Source organism: Chionomys nivalis, chromosome 18 (genome assembly GCF_950005125.1).
Source record: "Chionomys nivalis chromosome 18, mChiNiv1.1, whole genome shotgun sequence".
Lineage (NCBI taxonomy): Eukaryota > Metazoa > Chordata > Mammalia > Rodentia > Cricetidae > Chionomys > Chionomys nivalis.
Window position 1 is genome coordinate 33,034,199 of NC_080103.1, and position 22,103 is coordinate 33,056,301.

Below are 22,103 nucleotides of genomic sequence, written 5' to 3' on the forward strand. Positions count from 1 at the left end.
GGGACAGTCTCAGGCTTTGATCCCTGCCTTCCCCCTTGTCTTAAACATGGTCTCTTAGTTTTATTCACCAGTTATCTGGCCAAAAGCTCCTGGGGATTCTCCTGTTTCTACCTCCATCTCCTCAGAGAAGCACTAGAATCACAGATGGATGCTGTACCGCATCCAGATGTACATAGATTCTTAAGATTCAGACTCATCTTCATGCTTATGCAGCAAGCACTTTATCCACGGAGTCCTCCCCTCAGCCCTGTCATTTCCTATGACTGCATCTGCACTGATCCACAACACTAAACACATACACACCACTCGAGGGAAGAATGTTTTATTCTAACGCATGATCTCGGGGGGTTCAGTCCATGTTTGCTTGGCCCCATGTACTTGAGACTATCATAGTGTTTGTAATGGAGGACATTCTTCACCTTGTGATGGACAGGAAGCAGCGAGGGGAGGAGAGGATGCAGTGAGCAGGAGGCAGGAGGGGAGCAGAGGTAAGAGACCCTGTAAGATGCCACGTCTGGTGACCCACTTCTTCTGGCTAGGTCTCACCTGCTGAAGTTTCCATAACCTCCCAAAATATCCCTGTCATCTGAGAGCAAGTGCATCACACACGAGCCCATGGAAGACATTTCACAGGATCACTCCATAAACCATAGCACCGATAACTTTATCTTCTCTATGTTTGTAGAATAATCTTATCAGTTTCTATAAAACTCATATTGGAATGTGCTGGACATATAAAACAATGTTAAGAGAGATGACATTCTAATGCTATTTATTGTGTGAACAGAGCGTGTTCAACCATGGACACAGGCTCTTTCTTTTCTCAAAGCAAGATCTTAAAATGTTCAGCTAAGGTCATGGATTTGTCTGTCAAGTTTATTTCTAAGCTTCTTTCTTTTTAAAAGTTCTGGTAAAGATGGACTTTGACAACTGTTGAACTGTTTGCTATTAGAATCCAAAAGACTTTTTTTTTTTAAAAAAAAAAATTGAGACAGGGTCTCTGTGTGTAGACCTTACTGTTCTGGAACTTACTATACCATAACGATAAATGAATGAACTGAAAGAGAGGAATAAAGTCTTTTCATGTTGAATTGTATGATTAATATAGAGCACCTTTTCATTTGTTTTTGCTTTTTTCATTGTACCCAAAATGGCGTTGATGTTTCTCCCCTATGGTTTCATATATTTCTTGTTAAATTGACTTCTAGGCATTTGGGTGTCTTTGTATGTGATTGTTGTTTCTGCTGGAGTAAATAAGCATTTTTCTTTTTTAAAGAAAAATCACACGTGCAGATTTCAGTATACTAGCTGATCCCACGGCACCTACATGAGTTTCTTTATTGTATTCAGGGACTTTCCAGTTAGTTATCTGAGCTTCCCAGGTCTGTAATCATTGCCCTCTGCAGACCAGCAATTATCTCCTGATTTCCGATTTCTAAACCTCTAATTTCTTTTGCTTTTCTGACCCTGAATAGTTTCACAGCGCCAATAAATTGGAAGTGTTTTAAAAGCAAATATATTCTGAAGTTTCATCGGGGTTTCAAAAACCTCAGAGCAAACACAGACTTAATGCTATTTTATTCTTTTGATCTAAACATTATTCTTCATCAAACCTTAATTTTATGCATGTAGCTTTGCTAATGTGTGTGTGAAAGTATGTGTGTGTGAATGTGCGTATGTGAATGTGTGTGTGAATGTGCGTATGTGAATGTGTGTGTGTGAGTGTGTGTGAATGTGTGTGTGAGTGTGTGTGAATGTGAGTGTGAATGTGTGTGTGAGTGAATGTGTGTGTATGATTCCCTAATCCTGTGCTAACAAAAAATGACAAGAAAGCTTCGTTTTGCCCTGAAAGGGACACAGAGAAACGTGTACAATTTGAATCTCTTATGAGTGACCTGCTTAGTCTCACACTGAGCCAGGAAGGGAAAATATGCTATATCATATGTCCTGAGGTTACCACCTCTTCTACCTCTGAAGTCAGCGCCAATCTTTCCACCCTCAAGTGCAGACCTTGCCAATATTAACTCCCCAAGTGCAGACAGGCTTCCTAGCTGTCCACTGAAAACGCCCATCACTGACTTGGCCGGAGCTGCATTAGCTCACAGTCTGAGGTTTCTTCCACACGGCTGCTTTTCATCGCCACTAGCAAAACCACTCCAACTTGCAGGAAGTAGTCCGGAGGGCCGCCCAGATAGATGTATGGACATCCGTATGCGGATTTCACCCAAGCGAACAACACATTGTCAAGCAGGAGGCCAGGAAAGAATTGAGTGGGAGGCAAGAGTGTGGGGGAGAACTCCAAATCTTAAATGCACAGGAGACTCAAAATAAAGTAGTATGTTAAGCACCAAAGGGAAAAAGGTTGTTTTTCTTTTGCTTGTTTTCTTCCATAGTCCCTTTTCATTGCCTGTCAAAGCTCATGCACAGGTACCTATGCCTTCTTGAAATTCAGCCACTGCCCTAAAAGGGTGTGTTACACATTACATGCTCGACATAAGCAGAAGAAACAATTGATGTAGTCAGAAGAAGAGTTTAGAGAATGGTCTTTGGCTCTACAGCCACACTTCTCATGTTTTGCAGCTTTTAAGGCTTGGCACAGCTCTTCCACGATAAATATGATAATTTCCACCTTAAACAAACGCTTGCTTGTGCAGGAAAAGGAAACGGTGCCCTCAAGCCTATTTCTGTCTCCTTCGCTTTGTCCAAAAAAGGCTAATCAATCAGTACTTCTGTCTACACTTGCAAAGTTAGTACTGGCAAGGTCTGCACTTGAGGGTGGAAAGGCTGGGGTTGGCTTCAGAGGCAGGAGAGGTGGTGACACCAGGACATGGGATGTGGCATATTTTTCCTTCCTAGTTTACTGTGAGCCTAAGGAAGCGTTCACAGGTTGTCCAGTCTAGCCTTGACTGCATATTCTGAGCTATGGAACCCAATATGGACGCTGCTTGGTTTTGAATGACTGTTTTCCTCCCTGCTCATTGTATGGGCTCAACCTTCTTCTGATCACTTTTCTCATCTATAAAATAATATCTACAGCACAGACACTCTGTGAGGCCCCCGTGGGCTAGTACTTGTCAGGAGCTTAGGAAAGGAACCAAGCAGGACAGAGAGCTCCACAGACATACAGTTGTTCGGTAGCTCCATGTAAGTTTCCCATGGAGTCATGGCTGTTGTCCCAGCTAAAGAAAGAGGATGGCAGATCGGACTCTGTTTAAATGGAAACCTTAACAAATTTCATTGTCAGGGTTGATTGGGAGGAGGTGACTTAGTCTATAGGACAGAGCTTGCCTTATAAGTAAGAGGGCTGGCTTCCCCTATATTTGTGCAAAAATGCTGGGTGTTTTGGTACACACTTGTAATCCCAGTATGGGAAAGATGGAGAGAGTGCCTAACCGGTGAGCTCCAGGCCAACAAGACCCTGTCTCTAAGAGGTAGATGGTGTTTCAGAGTACGACCCTTGAGGGTGTGCTCTGGCCTCCCCATGCTCACGTGTGCACACACACGCATGCACACACATGCACACACTTCACTCACACATGCACAAACACGCACACACACACTTCATGCACGCACGCATGCACAAACACATCACACGTGATGCACACACGCACACACACACTTCATGCACACATGCGCACACACTTCACTCACTCATGCACACACACTTCACTCATGCATGCACAAGCATGTCACACATGATGCACACACTTCACACATGCATGCACACATGTCACACATGATGCACATGCGTGCACACATACTTCACGCATGCATGCACAAACACATCACACACAATGCACACACACGTCACACATGATGCACACACATGCACACACATCACACATGATGCACACTTTACACACACGCATGCACACACGTCATGCATGATGCACACACACACACACACACACACACACACACACACACACTTCCTTCAATTCTTTATGCAGGTATACTCACATTGTTCCTAACATCAATATCTTTCTGTCCAGGCATTACATGATTTTAGTTCAGCCCACTAAAATGTTCTAGTTGTTTTTTCTGGTTCAGTTATGCTTTATCAAGATAAGCAACAATAACCATAGTAAAAAAAATAAGATACCGTGGGAAAGTGGGTTACATAAGCTCCTCTGCAGAATTTAGAAAAGAATCCTTCACTGGCGGATTCCATCCTGACCCTTCTGCATTCTATCCAGCTCGTCGCCTTTAGGCTTGCAAAATTGGTGGCTTTCAAATTGTTTTCACAGTCTGCTAGAGGATTTGCTGATTGTCTTTTCCCCTGAGACAGGCTTTCTCTGTGTAGCCCTGGCTGTCCTGAAACTTGCTCTGTAGACCAGGCTGGCCTCGAACTCAGATCTAGATCTTCCTGCCTCTGCCTCCAAATGCTGGGATTAAAAACATTTGCCACAGCGACCCATCAGTGATTATTTTTAATACAATATTTTTTATTAATTCTGTGAGGAATGTATTTTGGTCTTGTTTACCCCAACTCCTTTTTTTTTTTTTTTTAAATCCATGAAGTCCAATTTGTGCTGACCACGTATTTCTAGATAAAGGACCACCTACTGAAGTGTGTAGTCCATCTACTGGGAGCCACACCCTGAAAGCAAACTGACTCTCCCTCCTCCAGAAGCTGTCAGCTGTCAATTGCTCCTCAGCTAGGAGTGGGAGCTTTTGTGTCCCTCGCCTCTGCATGCTAGAATGTTTACTGGCTGTCCATATAAATATACGTGTTTTTAAAACCTTCACCATAGGAACCATCCCATGACTCATATGCAATAAGAGGAGGTCTTTTTGTGACCTTTCTATTTGTTTTACACACCAACATATGAAGGTATGAGTGTGCCAGGCTGTGACAGAGTATACTTGATTTTGTGGGTCCCAAGCCAAAGTTGTATCAACACTGTATGACTGGTCAAGGCAATGTCTTGTTTTACTTAAAGTATTGTTACTCAGGGACTTTTTCCAGAAGTACTTATTTATTGTAAACATGTTTATATTTTCCAAAAGAATGGCAGTGCAAACTCAACAAGCTTTCTTTAGCACATCAGAGCACCCTGCCCATGCCTTAGCCCTTGCCAAGGGGCAGATGGGAGCCACTCTCGCCAGCCCTGCTCCCTTACGGCTCAGTCAGTACTTACTAGCCGCCTGCAGCATGCTGGGGGTGAGTAAGACCCTGACAAGCAAGAGGAGTCCCCCAGGATGTTCAGAAGGACCTGTGCTTGTGTGTTCACTAAGACAAGCCTGGAGCCTGATTGATCTTCCCCTTCCAGGACTATTTCTTGGTTTTAAAAATACGCAATCAGCTCTTTAAACCTTAATGTACAACTTTACGCAAAATTCTGATAAATTTAACCTGAACACACTGAATTTTCTAAAGAATTGTTTTATGAGTGTTTTGCTTGCGTGTATGCATGTATGTATGTATGTGTGTATGTATGTATGTGCACCGCATGTGTGCCTGGTGTGAGTCCAGGCCAGAAGGGCATGTTGGATCTCCTGGGACTGGAGTTACAGATGGTTATGAGACATGATATGAATCCTGGGAATAGAATCCAGGTCCTCTGCAAGAGGAACAAGTGCCCTTAACCTCTGAGCCATCTCGCCAACCCCCCTGGGCTATTTCTTATGGCATAGTCTTGAACAATAAAGACTAACAATTTTGGTTATAATGAAAAAGTGAATGTCGATGGTTCTCCTTAATGATAACAAAGAACTGGGGGAGGAAAGATGTACACTAGCCCCTTCATAAACACCATTCGTTTGGTAATAATGCATAATGTCATTTATATTACAATATAAACACATATATTATAACAACATACACATTTGTTTTTGCTGCTTCTAAAGAATTATTACATTTTATTGTGTGTAATGTGTATGCCCATGCACCTTGGTGTATGAATGTGTGTATATATACACAGGGGGGGGTGGGGGATGATTTTGCCTATGCGCCATGGTGTATTTATATATAGAGAGAGGTTGGGGGATGATTTTCAGGAGTGGGGTCTCTCCTCACATCATGTGGGTCCTGGGCATGAAACTTGGGTCACCAGGCTTTGGGGCAAGTGCCTTCAGGTGAGCCACCTCTCCAGTCCATCACTAGTGTGTGAAGACCACATGTACTCTTAGTGTCTGCTGATTTCCCCCCCTTATTTAGCCATTATCTATTATATATATTACATAGTCCCTCTTTGTCTGTTCCTGATTATGAGCCACAGCTTGTATCTCCCTTATATTTTTAATAGTGTTTAGAGGAGGAACAGACAGCACCAAATCCTGAATATCTTTTGCACATAAGCCCTTACCTTGGAGGAACAGGGAGCGTGGGACACAGTGTATCTGCGTTTGGACTCTGAGTATAGTTGAAGGAGTTCAAGCTATAGACACACAGGAAAGACCCTGAAATCAGAACACACATACACTAGGCTATTGCATTGCGTCCATCTTCCTGGGAAGCCAGAAAAGAAGCCATGGCCTCTTTACCAAATCAGGAAGGAATTGAAATGCATTACCCAGACTTGGAAAAGAGATGACCTGCACACTGTTGGTGTGCCATCTGAGGTGGTCTCGGGGTCTCTTTCCCTCCAACTCCCCAAATTCAATACTCTAAATCATAGGTTTGGCATTAAAATTATTTGAAGGTTATTTGAAGATGATTTATTTTAGGAGGTTGAGATTTTTAAGCCAGCTTTGAAAATATTTTTTAAGATCTCACACTCCATATTTCAGGCAGATAAAATTCACAATCAAGTTGCCTCAGTTTTGTTTGTTTGTTTTTTGCTTTCCTTTTAAAATTAATGTTAAGTCTGAACTGTCTGGCCCAAGTGGTTTTAGTTCAACTTCTGACTCCTTCTGTCAGTGAAAGCACTCAACGACTCTGACAACTTCATCAGAAAACCTCCCCATGGGTGATCTGAACAAGAGCCTTAGGGCCCTGTGTCTGCTGTCTCCTTCTAAGTCTCTAAGGTTGAACTTTTACTGCCTTGGGGCAGTGACCAAAGGGAATCAAATAAGTGCATAAAGCCTCAGGTGACATTGAATGAGTTCCTGAAGAAACATTCCTGGTCCTTTCCACCTGAGAGGCGCCTGCAGAGGGGCCTAATTCCTACCTTTTCAGAGAGAGTAGCTTCAGGGTAAACTACACTATCTATCTGGGACCCTACAGGACCCTACAGCTACATAGGGTGATATGGGGAAGAGTGGGCCCTCAGCACCTACCATTGATGTCGGCGAAGAGCTGGACCTCTTCCAGGGTGTCCAGCTGCTTCTCAGGACAGCTGGACACACAGAGGGCTGTGGGACCAAGCCACTGGTCTTTGACTTCCAGGTCACAGGCATTCATGAAGAACACGTGTCTACACACGGAGGAAACAAAGCATGTCTCAGACCACGGAGACCCGTTGGTTTAACGGCGGGCTTTGAAAATGTAGCCTGAACACGCAAGGGGGAAACGACCAAGGCAAACTTTTGTAGCCAAATGCTCCCGAATAACTGAACATTATCACACCAACTGGAGGCATCTTGCGAACCATATCCAAGCGTGACAAACCTTTCCTTTTCTAGGCTCTGCATCTGAGAAGCTGGGGAGATAGCAGGAGTCACCTGAGATGTCATCGAGGAAGAGAAGGGAGGTCAAACTGCTCACGGTGTGTTAGAAACGGACACATAAGTAAATTAATGGAAACCACTCTAAAGTGTTCAAATGTTTCAGAGAAGAGCGGAGCTCAGGGAAGCGACGGTGGGAAGGAAGGAGATGAGGCTGGGAAATTAAAGCCATACAAGGGCCAGCAGAGCCAGGTGACCTTCAGCTTCTGGGCCCAGAGCTGGCTGTGGCCATCGGTGGGTCGTGTGCTGTTGGTGACAGCTTGCTGCCCCTGCCCTGCAAACCAAGGCTGATATAGGTGGCTAAAGTCACAGGAACGCAGGGGAAGAGCTCCTGGGGTCTGACTGGGGGGGGTTACACCTAGCAAAGGGGTCAAGAAGTCACTCTCCCTTCACTGACCATGGGTGGAAGGAAGATTGTACGAGAGAAATGGTGGGACTGATTTCATGCGTGAACAACACAAAAGACTTTATTTTGTTTAAAAATCTAAAATAGTGTTAAAATATACGTCCAGTTTGTCTCCTTGATCATTTCCAGCACACAGTTGGGGGCACAAAGCGCACAGCTAGGTCTGTGCGACCATTCCCATCAGCAGCCCGTGGAAACTGTTCCAAGTGACAAGCTCCTCATTCCTCCTCCTTTCCCAACCCAGGCAACCACCGGTTCACTGCCCTCCCCCACCCTGAAGCAGAATACAAAACGCACAGCTGCCTGTCTGCTGCTGAGCCCTTGGCGTGGGCACAGTGAACATCTGCAGTCTCAGGGGAGCATTAACACAGCCTGGAAAGAAAGGCATCATTACCAATATAAAAAGATTGGCCTCAGAGAGGCTAAGGACTCTGCCCCAGGTCACAGAGCTGAGAAATGGTGGAGGCTGAATGCGAACCCGGAACTGGCTGATTCTACAACTGCTTGCTCTCTCACTTGCACACGCCACCTCCTTTCCAAATTGGGAAAGTTGCCCACGCTTTTAAACAGCCCCTCTCTAGGTAGGAGACCTAACTAACTCGCAAGACTTACTTTTTGAGAGTCATGTCCTGCCCTGAGAGGGGGGCCCCTTCCACTGGGGAGTTCCTCTTGCCACAGACATTGCCGAAGCTGTCATAGCCGAAGAGGAGTCTTCCCGCTGCTCCAGCCACCACCGAGTAGCCCATGATGAACACCTGGCAAAACCCAGGGGCATACGATGACTGCCTGACCACAGGGAGGAAACCACAGCCCCCCACATCCCTGGAGATGCTGGTGTGAAACCCAAGCAGACAAGGGAGGAGCCACTACAGTTCCTCGGCCCTTCCTGCCCTTAGCAGCCTTCCATCCACCAAGGGAGGGTCCAGCATGGCGAATGCTGGTGCAGCCGGTGAGCAGGGAGGGCGCCCTGAAACACACAGACTTCGCCCTCTTTGGCTCTTTCTTCTCTCACCTTCTCTTTGGTTTCTTCAAGCGGTCATCACTATGAATTTTTTTCAACCAAATGTGACTGGGATAGTTTCCATTTTACCCTTTCAGCCTGTCTGGGTTGTGGAAGTGCATCGAGACTGTGCTAATATTTTCCCTTATATATATGTGTGGGGATGGGTATGGTTGCATGTGTGGGTGCCCATGCATGCGTGCATGCCTCTGTGTGGAAGTCAGAGGACAACTTCGGCTGTTGCTCTGCAGACGGCGTCCACTTTGGTCTTTTGAGACACAATTTGGCTGGCCTGAAACTCACCAAGTAGGTTAGGCTGGCTAGCCAGTGAGCCCTAAGCGTCTGTCTTCATCTGTCTCCTCCCCTGATCAAATTCAGGTCCCCTAACTCGCAATGCCAACCAACACTTACTGCCTGAGCTATCAGGCATCCACCTTTCCTTAAAAATGATATTTTCATCTTACTTTTTAAAGAGTTGTAGAGAACTCTGTCAACGCTCTACAGTCAACACACATCAACTCACAAGGCTGAAGGCATATTTGGGTTATTTGTTCAAAATTCACCAAGTAAAGAACTTAGGAGAAAAAAAGGAACCTCAGGATTCTGTTCGGCAAGGGCATCTTGCAATCAACAGGTTGGTTTTTTTTTGTTGTTATTTTGTTGTCATTGTTACTGTTATTCTGTAAATCCAGTTTTATAGGAAACGTGGAATATCTGAAACTTCAACCCAAACCACTGCAACATCTGGACATGCCTGTTGTCCACTGCAACATCTGGACATGCCTGTTGTCCACTGCAACATCTGGACATGCCTGTTTGTCCACTGCCAAGGCTTCTTCTCACAACACAAACTCAGAGCGGGGGTAAGTTTCCTGATCTACTACATATAGAAAGCCACCTAAGAGTTCGTGATACTCGCAAGCTTATTGAGGGCCAGAGGCTGTGGGAAGCTATCCACTAGCATAAGGGATGGCCACAAGTTCCAAAGTGACACTGCCCTAAAGCCAACATACTTCAGGGGTTCTGCATTCATTGTCAGCTTTGAAATAAAATAATAACAGGTGAACAGACGGTGCACACCTGAAACCCAGCTCTCAGGAGGCAGAGGATGGAGGATGGGGGAATTCAAGACCAGCAGCCTTGGTGATAGAATGAGTTCAAGGCCAACCCCAGGCTGCGCGAGAACCTGTCTCAAAACAACAACAACAACAACAAACAATAGTATTAAATATTCCTCAAGCACTCAGCGATGCCAGAGACTGTTACAGAGGACAGGAAGGTAAACACAACCTGGTGCCTACTCCAAAATTCAGCCCCCAGGATTGTTATTATTGATGGCACTGCCCTTGGGGAGGGTTGAGCAAAAAGGCTTAGAGGAAGTACTTTGCAGCCCCCAAAGGTGCAGGACTTATCAACTGTACCCCACGTGAGGGAGGGGACCCTTGTCCTTTCTTACTTCTCAAGTTCCTCCTCAGTTTAGCTAGTGCAACTTTTTGGGATGTATAGGTCACCTCTGCTAAGACTTAGGGTCACCAGGAAGTACACAGAAGTGTGGTTCTGTGTGCCTAAATGGCCTTGGCATCCATCTTCTCTCCACTTCCCTTCACCACTCCCGTGGCCTGATTTTCTTTGGTAAGGCTGGCGAGCTCCCGGCCTCAGAGCCCAGACTCCAGCATTTAGGAAGTGTGTGTGTTAGCGTACTGTGGCTTCAAATGAAGTCACCCTAAGCTGGGTCTGGGAAGTGGGAGTCTCGAAAGGGAACTAGGAAAGGGTGATGTGAGAGAGGACACTGGGCGGTAAGTAGAGGCCAGGCTCGGTCAGAGCTTCCGGCTTGTTTTCTGGTTGTGGGTGCAAGACAGCACAAGCACGGGCTGCTGTTCTTTCTATCTGAGGGGACCAGCGCTGCTTGCGCTGCTTGCGAGTCTGGCAACCCCTCCCCCCACTCCGTTTCTTTGACCAGCCCCGGCTGAGGGCAGTGACATCAATAATGATCCTGTCCTACACTTGGTCAGCTGGTATATCCATCACGGGACCCAGAGGTGGAAGAATGAATGAGCACACACACACACACACACACACACACACACACACACACACACACCTTGTTCTGCTTTAAATAGGTATCTGTAGCTAAAAACTTTGCAGAAGCTGGAATCAGCCAGTCACCTAGGTAAGAACTCTTACGACTAAACGCAATAAAGAGAATCCGGGCATACGGAAACCTTTAGATTTATTCTATGAACAGAATGCACTTTCTCTGCAGTTTGCAGCTTAGGGCATGCAATGTCTCAGCCAGCTCATAATTCTTGAGGCCGTGAAGGGCTATCTATGATCTTCTCCCTAGCAGCTGCCCGCCTGAGAGCCAGAGTCACGGAGGATCATTAAATAACATTAACAGCCCAAGGTCAAAGGCAGACACCAGAGAGACAGCTGCTCCCTGTATTTACCTAAAGTGGGGGAGACCAGCAACCCTTACTGGGGAAGGTAATAAGACTTGGTATACACAGCCTTTGTCAGGCTCCTCGAGGAGAGTTCAGTAAAACAGCAGCAGCAACAAGACCCCTAGGCCCAGCCTTTTACTGTGTGTCTAACCAAGTCTAGCTATGCAAAACCAGATGGAAAATTAAAAACTGAATACATGCCTTCTTTACTCGGGAAGAACAAATGTGGCATTTCAGGGTGAACTCAAACCGTCTTTTCAAAGGAAGCAATTGCTATTAGGTAGATAATATAGGCCACTGTGGGTTAATCATTTACTGGGCAGCACATAGCATGCTCCGACTTCATTAGCACAGCCTTTGAAAAAGGTGACTGAGGCTCTAAGACCGAGAGACTCAAGATTCAGCTCCAAGAGGCTCTCAGGATTGTCGTGACAGGGTCTGATGGGGTCCACCACCAATCACGTGCACCTGAAAGGAGGTGATGAGAGGGTTTGCATCACATTGCTGAGCACAGTAGGCCAAGGACGTGCACATGTGGCCGTGTGTGTCTCTGTATGCACACAGTTAAAAAAAAAAATCCCTAGGCTTTTCTTGATTTTTCCTTTGTTAAAAAACAGCAAACGTTGAGGAAGATTTGACTGCGGGACATGGTGGGTGTTGAAGGACTTCCACTCTGAGAGCTTGGAGAGCAAAGGAATTCACCTCGCCCTCACCAAGAAAAAGACACCGCTGCAAACGGATTCTCCATTTTCTACTAGAGACCCAAAACATCCCTGTCTACTGCAAGAAGACAGCCTCCTCAGACCGTTTAGGAGCTTGTGAAATCCCAGAATAAGAATTTCCTAACTCCTGGTCATTCTGGGCACAAGTTTGTCCTTGCAGCATGAACATGTAAGAGACATTTGTGTCTGGACACACACAAGGGGGCCTTATGCCTGCCAGGCAGCCGGACTTACCAAACCAGTCCAAAAGAGAAAGAACAGGACCAGCCATGCCGTATCTGTGCATTTCCTATAAATCTGGGGTCGCCACTCGCGCTGCCCGGGTGTTTTCTCTGCGGAAACCTGCCAGAAGAATGGAGAGTTGAGAAAAGGAAGAGAAACAGGTGGAATCAACCGAATCCAAACTTTTCCAAAGAAGGCTGCTTAAAGTAACTCAACTTTGTCACCTGACTCTCCTGGGGAGACCTGCAGGGTGGGTGTGAAGTCCTCTGGGTGCCAAATTCAACTGGAGGTAAGGGTACCCTTCTCCCCTCTAGTCCCTTGTGTCTTTCTGACCTCGGCCCGATATTTGTGAGTACTGGGTCCTCCGGGGCAGGTGTCCTTAAAGGAGCGGTGTCGCGGAGAAGAGACTTGATCCCCAAGGGACATGGGAGGCGGAAGCGTCCTGCCTGTGCAGGTGCCCGCAGAGACCGTTTCCCTAGGGCCCAGGTTGTCTCCCTTACCGAGTACTCGGCGCCCAGGCACTGCATGGTACACTCGGTATCTAGGTCGGGGGTTGGCAGCCGTGGTGGCCGCGGTGCACACCGGACAGAGGTGCAGCGGCCGGCCCAGGTGGCCCAGGCAGGGCGGGCAGGGCGCAGCGCCGCCTAGCGGCAGAGGGCGCTGATTACCTCCCACTCCCCACCCCGCCCCAAGCCCGCCCTCTCCTCTGTCGCTTTCCTGGGAGCTTGGGTGGCACCCGCGCAGTCCGCGCAGTCCGGGCTCCCAGGAAGTGCACCTGACTACTGTGCGCCAGCCGCGGGCTGTCAGGGCCTGGAGTAGGAAGCGAGGCCCCTGGGATCAACCCCCGAGGGCGGGGAGCTTGCAGGGGTGTGTCACACACAGGTAACCGGTGCAGAACCCTCACCAGCTTTTCTGTGACAAGCCTCAAGTTGCGAGTAGTTATCCTTGAGCTACCGATCGGAGGAGGCTGGGGCAGGACCGGAGGTGGTGCTCAGGGAGACACGCTGTCAAGGGTGTCTACCGGTCCAGCTGCTGTTTCTCCAAGGCTGCAGTCTCTGCCCAGAGTCTTTCAGAAGCTTGAGTCTCAGAAACTCAACAAGGACAAAGTCCCCAGAGACCAAGGACTGACTTAATCTGTGTGTGGTTGTGGGGTGTGGGTTCACTTCTCTCTTACTCTGCCTCATCACCTGACTTTACGGTGGGCCGAGGAGAGGAATTAAAAACAACTGCAGAGGACCTTCTCAATCTCTCTGCCTTTTCATCTCCAGCTCAGCTACTTGCCCCTCCACGCCCTCAGGCTGCTAGCTCCCTGGTCTCCCCAAGGGCAGAAACTGGATTGCAGCACTAGTCAGTAAAGCAGTAGAAAGAGGAGCAGTCCAACTTGTACAGCCCGTGTGCTTCTATAAGTGAGGCCATCCACTGCAGCAGGATCGACTCACCAGGGGCCATCCACACTCTTCAAGAAGATTGGCTCTCCCTCCTGAGCAGAAGCTATCAACTGTCAGCAGCTCAGCTAGTAGGCTAGCTAGTCAGTCTTCTCTCCATATGGCAGCGTTGACTGGTTTGTTCTTGCGAAGGTTTGGAGCAAGAAACCACAATGACTCCAAGTTCCTAACTGCCAAGGACCCACGGTGTTTCAGGAGATATTATTTTGCCCTGGTCCTCCCTGGCCTCTGGCTCTTACCGTCTTTCCTAACTCCTCTTCTGGAATGTTCTCTGAGCCTTGTAGATGTAGTTAGGAGGAGGAGTTGGGGGTGAATATCATCAAAATGTTTTCGCAAGGCCGGGCAAATCCCCACACTTGGGAGGCAGAGGCAAAGGCAGGCGGATCTCTGTGGGTTTGAGGCCAGCCTGGTCTACAAGAGCTAGTTCCAGGACAGGCTCCAAAGCTACAGAGAAACCCTGTCTCGAAAAACCAAAAATAAACAAATAAAAATATTTGCAAGTATGTATACAAATCTAAAACTGTAATACAAATATATTAAAAACAACCAGGGGGTGAGTAAAAGGGAATGACAGTTAACGGATCTCTGGTGTATAGGGTGGAAATCCTTCTAGACTGCTCCTAACTCTCAGGACTTTGCTGAACGCAGGCTTCTCAGAGCGAGTAGCTGGAACACACGGGCCCCTGAGTTCACCTGTCCCAAGCAGACAGCGTACAGCCCCAGAAAGACCACCGTTGAATCACAGCATCGGAAACAAGCTCGCACTGGAACAGATGGACGGAGAGGTTGAAATACACACTACATGCATATTTATATTTACAGAGCTGGATATGACAGTCACAGTGAGGCAGAAAAAACAATGATGAAACCAGAACCAAAAGTTCTATTGGGCACGGAGAATTTAACGATTGGAATGAACGCTTCCTGGTACCATTCAGTCACCGTGTGGAGTAAGTGGGAGAGGGGGCATAGCAGAAGGTGACTGGGTGATCGGAGGAGCGGCAGTATGTGTATTATATCCACTCTCTGGTCTCATACATTTGAATGGCCTGCGGATGTATGAATGACTGGGTGAAATTCCCTCCTTTCATTCACCAGGTAAGTGCGCCTGTCTCTCGGATGTCCCTTACTCAAGCTTTGGATGGTACACACCGATCTTGAGAAACCATAGTGCACACTGAGAGTTCTAACAGAAAGCTTGAGAAAGTCTTGAGAGCAATTGTTTGTGGTTCCAGAGCCTGGTCCTGAGGGGCGTTAGACCCGGAGATGATTACTGGAGAAAACACCCTGTGGCAGACATGTTTTGGCATATCTGTACAGTTATTAGCACTGGAAAGTGCTTTCTTATGAAATATGCCAAGTGTTAGAGAGGGAGAAATTATTTCCTCCTTTCCTGTGTCTTCCCCATTCATCAATCCTACCTATAATTTCCTAAATAGACAAAAAAAAAATCTTTGAATCTGTATTGAAGGAAGACTTACATTACAAATGACTCTGAAAGAGGACTCAGGACTAATAACGCCATCATTAGCTATAGATGTTCGCTACCGGATCCCATTCGAATCTACGGTCTTGGCGGAGAGGAAGCCCGGTTTGTGGGGATGCGGAAGCGGCCTACGGTTTGTGGGGGTGCGGAAGCGGCCTACGGTTTGTGGGGGTGCGGAAGCGGCACACGGTTTGTGGGGGACACGGAAGCGGCACACGGAGGGCAGGACTGCCACCTCCCAGTCACATGCCAGCTTCGTGCTGACCTCAGGCCTGTACTTTTGTTGTCCAGTTGGATAAACATCATGGCTGGCGGAGTCCATTTGTTTACTCTGAAATGTGAGACTGCATTGGCATTTCATGACTGTTGGAAAACAAAGATGCCATCTGCTTTGGCTTCTTACCAAATATCTCATAGAGATCTCAGTAATTTTAATTAATATATGAGGACGTTTCTATAAAAACAGCTTACACTTGATTCCCTAAAGTTTTATTGCATTTGGCTATGTTTCAGTGAGCTTTTCATCGCTGAGATAAATACACACATAAACATCAACTTAACAGAGGAAAGATTTGCTGTATCTTATGGTTTCAGTCCATCACGGTTATGAAGAGCCCACTCTGATGACCAGAAAGCAAAGAGAAAGAATCAGGGCTTTTTCCTCTCCCCTCTTTGTTCCATCTGAGCTTCTGCCTGTGGTTCGAGAACTCCACGTTCAAAGTGGGCTCTCTCCTCTTAGTTAGTCCCTCTTGGAAGCACCCTCCCAGACAGACCCAGAGGCATGTTTTCCTACTTGCAGGCATTTTCCCTCCACCACGGTGGCAGGGTTAACTCGCAGGTCACCGGTGCCTTATTCTCCTCCGCATCCAACAGCGAGTGGTCCATTTGGGGGCAATGCGTAGAGCTTCAGAGTCAGGGCAGCCGCTAACCACCCTACCACTTGGCTCTGCCTTAAAAATTCCTCAGGAGACATTTGCTGAATTATCATGAAGTTTGCAACCCATCAACATTTTTCTGTTCTTTGTGAAGTGAAGCCAAAAAGAAAAGAGGGGGGGGGGGGCATAGGAACGTGTTGGCGTTCACAGAGGAAGACTCATTGTAGATATGAAAACCTAGGTCAGGGGCCTGGGGAGATACCTCAGTGGTTAAGAGCACTGACTGCTCTTCCAGAGGTCCTGAGTTTAATTCCCAGCAACCACATGGTGGCTCACAACCATCCGTAAGGAGATCTGGTGCCCTCTTCTGGCCTGCAGGCATGCATGCAAGCAGAATACTGACAATACTGTATACATAATAAATAAATAAATCTTTAAAAAAAAAAGAAGAAGAAGAAAACCCAGGTCAGCTGGAGAGCATGAGGCTGGGTTCCCTTCTCTCTGGCCTCTTTGTAAAATGAGAATGGACAGCCAGATTCTACCTTTTCCCCAGCTCTGAAAACCTAGAATTAAAAAACCCATGGTATTTGCATGAAAACTAAATGCCCAAAACAATTAAATTACAGGTGAAGGAGAAAAAAAGTGGGAGAGAGAGGACCAATTAAAACTAAGGCTTATTCTTTGAAGGAAAAATTCTAGAAAAGAAAAAAAGACACAGGATTCTGACGAGGTTAATGGAAAAGGGATGAACTATGCATAAACCCTTATCTAGAAGATCTGTGCAGGTTCTAACCACAGCGACGGCAGTGCCGTTCGTCTACTTTGCTTTTTCCTCTACGATGCTATCTTCCTATAGCTAGATAGTGATTATTTCCCTCTTCGTCCATATCTGTGTTTTACATGAGCTATATTATAGCATGAGTCAATTTTTTTTTCCCATAGATTGGTATCCGCCATCCTCCAGGAGACTTGAAAAATCCTGAGGGCTAATGTAATTACCACTTCCTAACAGCAGATGGCACTGTAAGCCAGTGGCTGTGCTGTTAAAAAAACTAGACCATCTACTTTTTTTTTTTTTTTTTTAGATTTATTTATTATGTATACAACTTTCTGCCTCCATTTATACCCACACACCAGAGGAGGGTGCCAGATCTCTTTACAGATGGTTTGGAGCCACCATGTGGTTGCTGGGAATTGAACTCAGGACCTCTGGAAGAGCAGACAGTACTCTTAACCACTGAGCCATCTCTCCAGCCCTGAGCTAGATATCTTATCTATAGTTCTGTTACTTACATATTAAATACTAATATTACAAAAAAGTTGAGGCAGCTTTTACACTCTATAGATGTTTACTTCAATGCTGTATATGCACTGTCAAGAGCTATAAATAAATGTAACTTCTACATTCTTTAAATTGTCTAGCGTATTTAACCTGTTACGAAACTCAGCACTATGTGGGATTAGTTAAACGATGCCTTACATCATTGTCTAGGAGGATGTGAGTTTAGGCAAACTCAGCCTTGAGTCCAGACTCCAACGCGCGCCACTTGTGTGAGTTGGGCCAAATTTAACGTATCCTGTATCAGCTACAGTTTCCTTGTCCCTGCAACGGCCAACTTAGAGGAGTCTTGTTCTACGTCCACTATGTAAGTGGGCCCCAAGCGAACTCAGCAACTTCCTACTGGTGTTAAATGCTTTCTGGAAGATTTAGTTAACGAAGATATCAAACAGGTGCCTTTCATTTATAGTAAGTAGGTCGGTTTGTCTACGCTATTTAGTGAATTACTTTGTTGACTCATGGGGAGCTATGTTCATATGGGTCTTTTTGGGGGGGGCATACAGACCCCAAAGAGCTTGCTCATCATCTTTAATGCTGTGGCTTCAGGGCAGAGCCTTCCGGAATGACATTAACTCGGCATATTCCAGGGCTCCCCAGACATACCAGTGTGAAAACTGCTCTAAGACATACGGCTGTTGAGGTCGTATTAATTGGCTCAGTCCTGCAGTGCTTGCGATATGCTGACTTTACCTATTAGGTGTGGGGAACTAAACCTGTAGAGAGGAGTTCCTCTGTCCTTTCTGCATCCCAGCCTGTCACACATCTTCCGTTTGCGGTAACTTTCGCCTCAATTGCAGCTTCCACTGGGGGCGTCCAGTGCCAGGGAGGAAGTTCCACCCACACTGTATGAAATAGTGGGAGTTCCAGGCTGGCGAGCAGCTGTTCTAGAGAACTGAAGTTGATTTATCTGTTAACTGAGTTATGCCCCTCCCTAAAGTTTACACGTAGACATCCCAGTCCCCCAGCACCTCAGCATTTGGAGATTTTTGTTGTTTGTTTGTGTTTTGTTTTGTTTTGTTTTGTTTGTTTGTTTCTTTGTTTTCGAGACAGGGTTTCTCTGTTTAACAGCCCCTGGTTGTCCTGAGACTCACTCTGTAGACCAGGTTGGCCTCGAACTCACAGAGATCTGCCCGCCTCTGCCTTCCGAGTGCTGGAATTAAAGGCGTGTGTACAATGCCTGGCTGAACAATTTCATTTTCTGAGTATTTATTTTTACTTCATGTATATGAGTATTTTGCCTCTATGTGTTTATAGACACCGTGTGCATGCCTGGTGTCTATGAAGGTCAGAAGATGGGGGTCAGATCCTCTGGAACTGGAGTTACAGATGACTGTGAGCCACCAAGTAGGTGCTGAGAAATGAACTTGGGTCCTCTGGAAAAGTAGCAAGTTATTATTATTTTTTTTAACCACATAACCATTTCTCTTTCCTCAGAATGGTTTCTAAACAAGGACACTCCCTCCCCTTCTGTTAGCCAAGACGATTAATGAAGGATTTCCCACCCCTACACTCTCTCCATATTTTGATGATTTATGATTTGCTTGTAAAAGCTTGTATCTAAAAATTGAAAAAAAAAACACACAAAGATATTGAAAGCTCTACTAAATATAAACAACACAAAACCAGGGTAGTTCTCCTGCTTCTTAGTATTGCACGCAAAGATGTTAGAATTAAATCTCATGCAGGGCGGTGGTGGTGCACGCCTTTAATCCCAGCACTCGGGAGGCAGAGGCAGGTGGATCTCTGTGAGTTTGAGACCAGCCTGGTCTACAAGAGCTAGTTCCAGGCCAGGCTCCAAAGCTACAGAGAAACCCTGTCTCGAAAAACCAAAAAAAAAAAAAAAAAAAAAAAAAAAAAAAAAAAAAAAAAAAAAAAAATTAAATCTCACATATGCACATTAAGCCTTTTCTATGTGAATGATTTGCAATATATTTGGGGGGCAGTTGCTTTCAGCTCATCTTGGAGACTGTAATGGCCCTTTGTGCTGAGGCTTTGGCGGGCACCTCTGAATTGATGGGGACAATGGGCTGCAAGTCTGAACAGTGAACAATATCAGACGCTATAGGGTCATGTTCTCACTGACTGATCTGATAGGCAGAATATCCCTTCAGCGACATCGAGTGGCTTTAGCGACGCCGCCGTAGAGGCATTTCACATGGCAATGCTGCGGAACTGCTCTAGCTTGCAGCTGGTCTGTAAATGCAAAAGCAACACAAAGAAGCAAGGAGAGGGCAGGTCTGTCAGGCCGAGCTGAGAGCTCCAGGTTCTGAGGTGGAAGGGTAGCTTCACACTCGGTGCTATCTGGCACACACAGCCAGTCTCCTGAGGTGGGCTGACTTCAGGAAAGACAGGAAAGGCAGCTGGAAATCTTGGAAGTCTGACCCCCCAGCACCTGAAGTCCCAGCCCTGCTCCCTGGCTTTCACCCAGTTCTTCTGCCTCACAATTAAACCCAGAAGACCGAGCCAGCTAACTTTAAGCAGAGCACATGGCCTCCCCTGTATTCTAAGGAGTTATTTACCAGATAAAGTGAGTGGTTGGTGCACTTTACCCTGCTAGCCAGAACCCCCAGCCTCCTGGGTAAACTTGCTTCTAATTGTCTAATTAATGAAACATGAGCCATGCCTTCTCGGCAGCACTAGATAGAAGTCATCTTGTGCTATGTTTGAGTGTGTTTTTCTCTAGGAAAACAGGATCCAAGTGAAAGCCCGGTGGGAGCGAAAGAAGAGAGAATCAATGTGCTAGAAATGAAATTCCAGGTTATAACAAATTACGAGGAAAGAAGCCCCCACTGGGTCCGGAAAGATGTGACTACTTTCCAATTTAGCTGAATAAAAATGGGTTAATTTAAGATATAAGAGTTAATTAATAAAAAGCCTAAGGTAATAGACCAAAGAGTATGCAATTACTATTAAGTCTCAAAATGGTTATTTTATAAGTGGCTTCAAGAACAGGTGGGCAGAGAAAACCTGGTCCAGCAGGCTGGAGACTATTTGTAGTTACATCAATGAGAACAAGGTTCAGTTCTAGGGAGCCAATTCAGGGACCTCAATACCCTGTATATGACACTCGCAAGAATCCAGAAAGTATTATAAGGTGAAAGAATACGTAAATAATAAATGAAATGAACTATCGTTAGAGCAAATTTTCACATAGACATAAGTAGATTAAATCAACAGCAAACAGTAAGTTAAATAAATTGTAAATAACAACTACAGAGAACCACTGCGTGTTTCCAGTTCAAGGCACAGTCCCCAAGGCGTGACTCATTCCTAGGAAACCTCGCGGATATAAATAGCAATGTTTGTTAAGTTCCTAGAAGATCCCGGCTGAGCTTCCCAATGATGCAAAATTTCAGAGGAAACACATGACTATGGGACATAAATCCATCCGAATTCAAAATTAAGTAAGATATCATTATTTTCTGTAATATTTCCAAAATTCTTGTGTCTTTATTCCAAAGCATGATCACAAAAGCTGTGGGAGACAGAAAAATGGGCAACAGACGTGACTACTTCACAAAAGACACATGAACTTGTGAAAGCTGTGAACACAGAAGCGTCCAACCCCAGGACTGTTGGCTTGATTTTAGAGATGGGATTTCGCTAAGTTGCTCTGGTTGGCCCCAGTGTGAGATCTCCCTGCCTCTATGGGCAGGCAGCTGGGACTACAGGTGCTGTCCGCAGCTCCCTAGCTCCAACTCCAGATTTTAAATGCAGATAACAGGGGTATCACATTCATTGACACTTTTAGTCCTGACATTTCAAACTAAGGTGATCCAAATGCTGGCCACAGTGTGGGGAATAGGTGTGCTGAGATCTGGAAGGGACTGGATTGTGTGTCTTTTTTAAACAATACTCATCTCCCCACCTTCCTCTCTCCCCTCATCGACCAGTAAGAAGAGAGAATGGAATATCTGCTCTATTCTTTACTAGACCATTGGCCAGCCCTCCAGGCCTCAGTTTTCTTATCTATAAATTGGCAAAATAGTACCTAATGCTTTGCTGAGGGAATTGAATGTAATTATCTGTGGCGGACTTACAACTGATACACACCAAGTGTTCAGTAATGCTAGCTGCTGTTGTTCTTACGTTCCCATTCTAAACTGAATTTTTCTAATTTTAATTGTTTAACTTATAATTTATTTATAATTTAAATTACAATTTTGCATATACAGTTATGTTAAATGTAAAATTATGTATATTATATATAAAGCTATAAGTAAATATAAAGTACAATTTAGTTTATAATTTTTATAAACTGATTTAAATCATTTTGGGGATGTAACTATAGACAAATGAATACATACTGTGAGTGGGCACGAAGCCCACCCCTGCCTGAGGAGCTATTGGCACTGGATAGCTTAGGGGAGAGAAGCTCAGTTCTCTTGAAGGGTGTGACCCCGGGAAGTTGACTGTACTACAGGGCAGGGCACACCAAAGAGGATTTGGGCAACACAGACTGGACCCAATGGGTTTAAAGAGAGACAGGATATGAAGTTAAAGTGGTTAGAGAGGCAGGAGTGGATCTGGGAGGAACTAGGGGAGGGAGGAAAATATCA

At 45.8% G+C, this 22,103-nt stretch overlaps 1 protein-coding gene across 1 annotated transcript in view; it reads right to left on the reverse strand.

The window, feature by feature from the left end:
* Slc44a3 (solute carrier family 44 member 3) overlaps positions 1 to 13,017 on the reverse strand; it is a 70,632-nt gene extending 57,615 nt beyond the window's left edge. Inside the window, exons 1-5 of the mRNA XM_057793545.1 lie at positions 12,900 to 13,017; positions 12,412 to 12,519; positions 8,627 to 8,769; positions 7,222 to 7,358; positions 6,309 to 6,402 (exon numbers count right to left, since the gene is read on the reverse strand). Coding sequence (XP_057649528.1) covers positions 6,309 to 6,402; positions 7,222 to 7,358; positions 8,627 to 8,769; positions 12,412 to 12,519; positions 12,900 to 12,926 — 509 coding nt within the window. The 5' untranslated portion in view covers positions 12,927 to 13,017. The remainder of the gene's footprint in view (positions 1 to 6,308; positions 6,403 to 7,221; positions 7,359 to 8,626; positions 8,770 to 12,411; positions 12,520 to 12,899) is intronic.
* Between the last annotated feature and the right edge of the window lie 9,086 nt (positions 13,018 to 22,103).